We start from the raw sequence: 9,534 nt of genomic DNA, 5'->3' as shown, positions 1-9,534 counted from the left end.
GCCTCCATGGTCAGGCAGCCCCTTGCCTAGTTGGACAAGAAAGCAGTCAATAAAAGACAATAAAGATAGTAACAATAAAACACAAGAAAGTAACAATAAAAGTTGATAAGTACGTGGTAAGAGAGGGTCCCAATGTGTAGGTGGATCTGTCTTTTTTCTAAATGTTCTACTCCGTTTATAGTTATAAAATATTGGCCATTCCCTGTGTTTTACAATATATCCTTGTAGCGTATTTTATACAGAATAGTTTGAACCTCAATTCCCTACGCCTTTATTTCCCCTCCCCCCTCCCTCTTGTCATTGGTAATGACTAGTTTGTTTTCTATATCTGTTTGCTTTTTTTATTTTGAAATTCACTAATTTGTTGTATTTTTTAGATTCTACATATGTGATCCCATATAGTATTTGTTTTTCTCTGACTTGTTGCACTTAGCGTAATACCCTTTAAGTCTACCCATGTTGCTGCAAATAACAACATTTCCTTTTCTTATATGCTTGAGTAGTATTCCATTGTAAATATACTACATCTTCTTTATCCATTAATCTGTTGATGGACAGGTTGCTTCCATAGCTTGGCAATTATAAATAATGCTGCTCTGAACGTTGGGGTGCACATATCCCTCGAATTAGTGTTTTTGTTTTTATTTGGATATATACTCCAAAGTGGAATTGCTGGATCATATGGTAGCTCTATTTTCAGTTTTTTTTTTTTTTTGAGAAACCTCCATATTGTTTTTCCAGTTCAGTTCAGTCGCTCAGTCGTGTCCAACTCTTTGCGACCCCATGAATCGCAGCACGCCAGGCCTCCCTGTCCATCACCAACTCCCGGAGTTCACTCAAACTCATGTGCATTGAGTCGGTGATGCCATCCAGCCATCTCATCCTCTGTCGTCCCCTTTTCCTCCTGCCCCCAATCCTTCCCAGCATCAGAGTCTTTTCCAATGAGTCAACTCTTCGCATGAGGTGGCCAAAGTACTGGTTTCAGCTTTAGCATCATTCCTTCCAAAGAACACCCAGGCACTCCACCAATTTGCATTCTCACCAACAGTGTATGAGGGTTCCCTAGATAGAGCTGTCTTTAAAGGCAGAATGCATTAATCTAAATATTTCAGCCTTCAGTCCATAGGAAAAAGCAAAGTTTCTATGTAACCTAGTGACTTGGAATTCTGTTCTGTGTTCTTCATGTGAGGTGGTGAGCTTGGTTAATAATTAGTGACCTGCTGAGACACAAAGCTACTGTCTCTGTTGGCAAGATCTGATTTCTGAGCATTTAACCTGGATGCTATGGGATTGCAAAGGTGGAATATGGCCGCAATGATGTATTTGTGTGCCAGTTACCATTTCTAGAAGTAAAAGCATCACTTTAATTTGTAAAGGAATTAAGAAAGCTGACTTTCAATATAAAATGCATATGTTTAAGTACTTTTTAAATATTTGTAGCTTGGGTTTAAATTTTAATAGGTGTAATTAATTTTTACCCTAACTTGTTCTGGAATAATCCTAAAAGTATGAATTGTTTGCATGTTCCTTTACCAGAGTCTTCTTTGAAAAAACTTTTTTTTGAATCATCTATGGTTTATCCTATTATAATAAAGTATTTGAAAGCTTTATTTTCCTAATTTGTCTTAAAATATTCCTTTCAAAAATATTCAAAGATAGGTGCTATTGATATACTAAATAAAGCATTGATGAAGTTCATCTTACTTTTCTTATTGGACTAATTCACTGAAAAAGGTAAGTGCTTTTCTGATTTTGCTACTGTCAAATTTTACAGTTGATGTCCCTACCCACTGTCTTCTTTTGCTGGCCTTTTATTCATCATTTTTTCCCCACTTTTTCTTTCCTGGCATGAGCATCCTTGCTATTTCCCAGTATATAATAGCTTGCACCTTTACAGAAAGGTCATATCCTTGCCATATCTAAAATATTGCCATGCTAACATATACCTATAAGATGCTGAGTACAGGCAGAAAAATGCACATATATTTCTACATGTACACCTTTCTTCAGGGGAAAAAAAAGTGTGTCAGCAAGCCCATGAGGAACATGACAGTTTATCAAATACTTGCTCATTTCCTCTGAAATTTGTTCTTAAGGTCAGTAGGAAGACAAGCTTAGATAATTGTCCATTTGGCTGTTGTAGGCAGGGAACCTTTGTGGTAGTACATAGGGAGAATATGCCTACAGGGGATATTAACTCTGATTAACTCTTCTGGTACAAATCGAGGGCTGGGTTTAAGATATTATTTGTGGTAGAAAGGGTAATTTAAAATGTGAGAACCAGCTTTAAAATCTGTTAAGAATGTTTAGATGTCAGCTTATGTTTTATTTGATTCACTTTATTGAGTTCAGAATCCAAAGTCTATTAATAATAAAACTCAGATTTGCCCTTGAGTATTTCAAGGTTGTAAGATGCCTAGTCTTCCTGTTAGTGGGCTATAAATTCAACTTTGTTGCCTATGTTTGCCCTTGCAGTAAATGGGGCACCATAATTTTGCAGTTTGCACTCGGGGTGAAGTTAAACTGCCCAATTTGGACACTTTCATAGTTTGGGCTCATTGGCCCAACTTGTAGTAAAAGGCTGGAATTTCATCATTAGGTCATTTGCTTTTTAAATGAATATTTTTATGTGGAAAGAATATAACAAACCTGATCGACTGGAGAGAGCCCATCAAAGTAACAAATGAGACTTGAATTTGCTTTTTGGCTTTGTCACTGATTATGCCAGTGATGTACAGTAAGTCAGTCTGTTGCTAGAATCACATTTGACAAATAGGAATAATTAAGTCTTGCTCACCTTATAGGACTATTGAGATACTAGACTTATATAAATTCACAATAGTAATATTACTAAATGTTTAAATAACATTGATATTCAAAGATCTCTGAAAGCGAGGGTGACTAGGGAAGAAACATGGAGAAATCCCTTATTTCCTTTATAATTCTCTCAATGTACGAGCTCTTCTTTCTTTTTGAACTGAGGGTGAGATGCGTAGGTTGAAAAAACAATCTCCAGGTGATACTAATATATCCCAGCTACACTCCCCGCCCCCATAGCTTTTTTTTGTTGATTGGTTGGGTTGAAACAATCAAGATTGTCTTCTGCTCTGTGAATCTTTTCAAGGTATCTCTATATATTGGTGAATAAAAAAGCAGAGGGCATTTGAGAGTGGTGTAAATTCCAGGATTTTAAGCAAAGTGCAATCACAGCCTGTTTGGATTATAGGTACTCCATTAGTATAAAGATGAATTTTGGAAAATCTGCTGGCTAGCTTTCCCAGTGTCACTTGTAAATGTCTTTTTGTGAAAAGTAAGTGCTAAAGGGCCATTGTAACTGCTCAGGACTTTGGGCCTCAGAAGAGTTGTTATTTTTTAGTCTCTCCTGATTGCCTCCCCTGGCCCATCCAATTCTTTGCCAGTGCATTGGGTTGCCTTGCTCTCCTAGCTCCCTCCCACCCCTGTTTTTCAATCCTTAATTTTCTTTCTATTGCCAAGAAAGGCATCAACAGGAGGGAGAACCTTTATAAGTCCTAGCCTAGAGGCTTTTAAACTTGAAACAGCTACTCTTCTTTTTTTATTAAATGGTCATTGGTGTCAGCAATCCTATATGTATGAAAAATAAAAGTGAAAAGATGTCCTCTTATGATTAGTGCCTTTTTGATTTCTACACGTATATTTTCAAGATTATGCGGTTTTATTCTGTGTTAGGGAGCCACTTTTCAAATCTAAGGTGACCAGACTGAGTTGAGAATGCAGTTTGGCGCATGAATAAAATGAGACACAGTGTTCATTTGCCATTTTATTTTTTAAAAATGAAATATTCAAAGTACTTTTTTGTTTCAAATATCAACACATAATGTTTAACTTTAAATATTTACAGCATGTTGTTGTGATGCTCTGTAGAAAAATGCATGCTTCTGACCTGAAAGCCAGAGCAAAATGCAAAAGACCGTTTAACTGCAGCCAGAGAACATGAACCTGTACAGTATCCAGTCACTTTTCAGCACAGGAGTGAGAGCAGGAATACAAAACTGGAACCTATTGTTTCCTAGCAACATGGCTCAAGCCATTATAACACAATTTCCAGTATGATTAGAACCTCTAACTGTTGTTATATAGAAACTGAAAATCTTGGCATACACTGTAAACATCTTTACTTCTCATGAGAAAGTAAGCAGCTAAAAAGAATATTTTTCTGACATAAAGGCTATACTTCTCTTTTTCACCTTCTCCCTTACTGATGCTTTTGCCAGAAGAATAGTAAAGATTTAGACATTGTCATGAATCATACAAGTAAAATATTTTTCAAGGACACAATCTGATATACTAACATTTATTTAAGAGGTTAAAGTCCACCACTAAATCTAAGGAAAGATTTTTTTAACTGCCAAACACATTTCCTTTGACAAATAATGTAAGATGACAACTGCCAAGACAAAATCCACAGCAAGTTTAACTCTAACTATTTTCAGTTACTGTTTAGGAAGTAATTTCTTCTTATACACAGTAGTATATTTGGTCCTTAATAGCTTTCACATGAAGGACACACTGAAACAGTCATTATTTTGTGGTTGAATTATTTTTTGTTGTTTGTTGTTTTCTGTTTTTTTTTGTTTGTTTTGCTTTTTTGTTTTTTTTTTGTTTGTTTTTGTGTGCTTTTTTTTTTTTTTTTTTTTTGCAGAATCAAGAACCTTACAGAAGGCTGTGGAAGAGCAGTCTGAGATCTGAAGTACTACTCAGGTCAGCTACGTGTATGTGAGTTCCTCCAAGAACACAAGAATGTTGCATCTAATCTGTAGCCTTCAGTTTTTTCCAGAAGCTATAATACATTTCAGTCTCTCCAAAAGTTCCTTTCCACACTTGATTACTGTACTTTTGCTTCCATTACCACTGAACTCCATTACAATTGCCCTTACAGGAACATATCTTTATAAATGCAAAAACTGTCCTGACTCTCTTAGGTGATATTACAGTGGGGCCTGGTCTGGTTAAAAAATTTTTTTCAAAAAAATGAAAAAGAAGAAAAAAGTAGTAGAAACAACATGATAGGATGCTTGAAACTGTGTCAACAGTAATGAAAAAAAAAAACCTTATGAAAATCAGAATTTAATTGTATACCGCTCTACATAGCATGTGAATTCCAAATTATACATTAAGTTTTCATATATTTGGCTATGTTGTATATATTATATTATATATATAGTCTATATATTATAGATCTTCTAGATAAATTGACAGTAAAGGAACACTTATTTTATACATTATTTTGTTGGGTTAAAAATTAAACCCAATAAAGCCTATTTATATGGTGAGTGTTTTACTAAAAATTAGTATGAATTGGGCTTTATTTCCCTTTCCTTCAGGAGTCATGCTTCTAATCAGTAATGATTAGAATGACAACTAAAAATAAATATATTTAAATGTCTGTTCAACTATGAACTTTTCAGCTCTTTTGGATCTCTAGACTGTAGTGCAAGAGTCAAAACAAAACAAAACAAACAAGTAAAATGGGCCTAACTAGGAAAAAGAAACAATCACGGAGTATTCCCTGCCTCCAGCCCAGAATAGCCTTCATAGGAGAGCCCAACTGCTGTGCTCTCACTCAAGCTGACTTGAATGCTGTGTGGCTGTGTAGTAGTGTCAGCTGCATGTCTTCTGGGTATGAGAAATTCATGTATTTCTCTTTAAAATGCTTTTACTTTCATCAGGAAATGCAAACGAATTGTTCTTTCATTAAACTTCAGAACTACAAGTCAGTAAAGGCATTCTTTGTATTCAGATGAACAGGAAGTGATGTATTCAATATCTCCACGTTCTTATTAAGAAATGACAAATGTTTCTCTTAGATTTACTACTCATTAATGTGCTAACTTTTTGGGTTTTTTCCTCTTTCCTCCAAAAAACTTTGGAAGTGGTAAAGAGAACAGTAATGGTTCAAGGCAGTATTAGAACCACAGCTGTAAGTGACAAAAAGTGCATTTCCTGAATAAAATACAAATATAACTTTAAGAAACCAAAGGCACAAACTAAATAAATATGTATTACAAACTAGAAATACACAGTTCAAGGTAATTACTATTAAGTAAAAGCTTCAAATACTTGTTTCTAATGGATATTTAAAGCAGTTTGAAAATGATACATCATCAGTGAATTGCAAAAACGTATAATTGCTTAAAATATAAGCAAAATAGACTCTAATATTGACATCTTGGATTAGTGATAAAATACATCATCACATTTATGAATGTACTCTATATACAGTTCATAAATCATTTTTCCATTGATTTAAAAGAACATCAGAGGTTCCAGGAACTTAAGGTCCATTTTTAGGCTGGTGTGGAGGTATTCAAATTTTCAACAAGTTTGTGAGTAATTTTAGAATCCTGTCCTGATAAATACTATACCATTAACACAGGCCTGATTCAGGGGAAAAAACCCCAATAATATGGTTGTAGTCTGGATTAGTAATCTCTTGAGCTGATGTACTTCCAATTAAAAAGAGAGATGGGTTCATCATGAATTCTCTCTCTCTCAGAATATGTGTGTAAGAATGTGGTTATCCCAACCTGAAGGTTTTGAAAATGAAATGTTTGGATAACACCCTCCCCTGCTGTCTGTGGGTCCTTGCCTTTCTCTCACTCTACTTTGTGTAGTTAGGAGACAGACTCTTTAAAAACCTTAATGTGAGCCTGGATTCTGACTTTGCATATTTTCAAAAAAGACTGTCATCACAAAGCAAGGCACTGACCCCCCACTGCATTTAGGTAGTAGCTGGCAAGAATCCAAACTGCGTCATTCCATCACAAATTCTCCTTCAGACACAGCAAATGTCCAGACTCGGTGATGAAAAGTGCTGAAGCTGGCTCAGGGGAATTCTCCACAGGCCACATTGTGCTGTCCTGTATTTTCATTTGTGGTAACTCACAATTGCACAGCAGCTTACAAACTCTTTGTCACTGGGCACAGATCTCCCAGTTCACCAAGGGGCTTCTTGGATGACAGGATTCATACAGATTGAGAAACTGCAGCTGATATTAACACTAATCCTGATCTTTTTTTCTAAATTTTAAATGATCACAGAACAAAATAACCCTTCCTGGAAAATAGCTATTTTCCTAGGCAGGAGAGATGATTAAATAAAAAATAAATGGGCAAAGACAGAGAACTAAAATAACTATCCATATAAATTATCTTAGTAAAAAATAGTCTGCCTCGCCATAATTAGTGGAAATGTGTTAGGTTGGAAAGGGCTCAATTAAATTTCCTGACTATGGCTGGGAGATGTTCAATACAGAATTGTACATTTGAAAGATAAATCTAAGTGGGGTAAACAACGTGGCAGCAACTTTCGTGATGTTTAGTTTGGTCTTCCCATTGGTACTTTCCTTTCACCTTAGTATTATGTCTATTTTTTTTTTTTAAGGTTTTGGCTCTTATGAATTTCTGCAGTAGTAGTGAGTGTAATGTATCGACATCACAGGCATGTATGTCTGTGAAAGGCTTTTTTTTTTGTATCAGAATCACACTTGGTAGTAAATTACCTTTCATGTGCACAAAACCATTGGATTAGTGTATAAATACTGAATCACGAATGTGAAACTATGACCAAAACACACCCTATATATAAATGAGAAATTCCTACTTGGGTTAATAAAAGCTATGTTTACATGACACCAATACAGCTGGACAACTGAGTACAAAATGCAGTCAAAACAGGTTGGGTGGGAGGAGTTTCATTGGCCAGCTGCCTTGGTATCATGTATACACGAGCAGATAGTGGCAATTGGGTTTGGTGACCACACCCACAGGGAAGTGTGGTAGACAGAACCCAGCCACCACACGCCAAAACACAGCACAACAACATGGCATTTATTTCAACAAGCAAGGAGGAATCATCAGGGAGGAAGGGTAAATGGGTTCTGATTCTAGGAGATGGTGGCCGAGGACATTTTACACTTCTTTTGAAGTTTCCTGTAACAGATCTGGAACACGTGAAAGAGCTGGTAGTCTTTCGAAACACACGGCTCAGATCCTATTGCACCACCTTTCAAATAGCCCGCAAGTTCTGCCAACAGCTGAGTATATAACCTTGTGTCACAACAGAGAACCTCGGGTTCTTGCTTTATATTTGAACATATGCATGGCTCAACAAATTGAAAGTGGTGCTTGCTGAAAACTTTTTTTTTAGTTGTTTGAGTTCTACTTGTGTTATTTTGAATACTGCCACACAAGAACTAAAAATCTGTCATTTCTTAAAGAGTTTAAACAAACAATATTAAAATACCATCTTCTGTCACATTGAAAGGCAGTTGGATATGTTTTTCCTCCATATTTACATATACAGAGTTCTGATCTAGAAAACCGATACAATAAACCATTGTATGTTTTAAAAACAGGCAGTCTTTGGTGACGCAAAGGCAGAGTTTTTTTTGTTACCTCCTGCCTATTTCGCTCTGTCTCATAAAGTGAATATTATTGGCACTGTCAGAAAGTTCTAAATACTGCTCGACAGACAAAACAAAATACCCATCATAACCTTGCACTCTCCCGGTACTCAGCAGCTGCTGTTTCTCCCCCTCTGTCCATGCCCGGATCCCCTCTTCCCCTTCTTGCAGCCTTCTTTGTTCCTTAGTCCAGGCCTGGGCCACGGCGCGCTGTCTGGCGATCTCCAACACGTGGTTCTTCTCCTCTTCCACAGTCGTCCCATACCGGATGTTGAAGCACAGAGCCCCATGCTGGAGCTGAATATCTGCAAACCGTCTAGTCCTCCCATTCAACACGGAAGTCATCTGGGACACGGTGACATTGACACCGTTCTCCAGAATGCGCCTCCCCCCAGTGTTACCAATGAGCACCAGGTCTTCCTCCAGAGACCCGAGCTTAATGAAGTAGTGTGTGTCCCTCCCCTCTATGGTAAAATGTAGGTTTTCCAGGTAATGAGCATTGTTGAGAATGGCAGCTAGCCGCCTGCTATCTTCATTGGCTACTCCTATAATATCGGCTGTTACGATGCCATCCTTGATGGCAAATTTTATACCTTTGCCGAAAACAGAAGGGACAGCGGCAAACCTTGGTTGCTTCCCTCCTTCAAGGCACCGTCCATCACCATATGGGGGAGTCATAGGAAGTTGGTCCAAGGAAATGAAATTCCTGAGCTGTTTCTGGAGCTCACATTGAATACCCAGGATGGTCTAGGAAAGAAGAAAGGCACAGAGCAAGTGTAGCAGAGGATTAGCCACTTGTCATATGCTTGGTGATTGCAGAAAGCAAAGGTTTGCCAGGTTGCTTCCCCCTCTCCTTAATTTGCTGGTTTGTGATTTAAAAACAAGCTTAATTTGGAATCTTCACCCGAGTTTTGGAAAGGAAAAGACTAACAGATTTGATTACCTGGCATATATTTCTTGATATCTTGGTGAGTTAAGGGTTAAGCATAAGCAAATATGTTCAGATTTGATACCATAGAATCCGAGAGCTAGAAGGCACTTAAGTGGGTCTGTGTGCGTGCTGAGTCGTTTCAGTCATGTCTGACCCTTT

General features: G+C 37.1%; 1 protein-coding gene across 1 annotated transcript in view; it reads right to left on the bottom strand.

Annotated features, from left to right (window-relative positions):
* Window positions 1–8,402: 8,402 nt before the first annotated feature.
* TENM1 (teneurin transmembrane protein 1) overlaps window positions 8,403–9,534 on the bottom strand; it is a 629,447-nt gene continuing 628,315 nt past the window's right edge. Inside the window, exon 32 of the mRNA XM_052662865.1 lies at window positions 8,403–9,191. Within this exon, the coding sequence (XP_052518825.1) occupies window positions 8,433–9,191 (759 nt within the window). The 3' untranslated portion in view covers window positions 8,403–8,432. The remainder of the gene's footprint in view (window positions 9,192–9,534) is intronic.

The sequence above is a fragment of the Budorcas taxicolor genome, chromosome X (assembly GCF_023091745.1).
Source record: "Budorcas taxicolor isolate Tak-1 chromosome X, Takin1.1, whole genome shotgun sequence".
In the NCBI taxonomy this organism is placed as follows: Eukaryota; Metazoa; Chordata; class Mammalia; order Artiodactyla; family Bovidae; genus Budorcas; species Budorcas taxicolor.
Note: the sequence above shows the minus strand (reverse complement) of the source record. Positions and strands in the feature narration are given on the sequence as shown.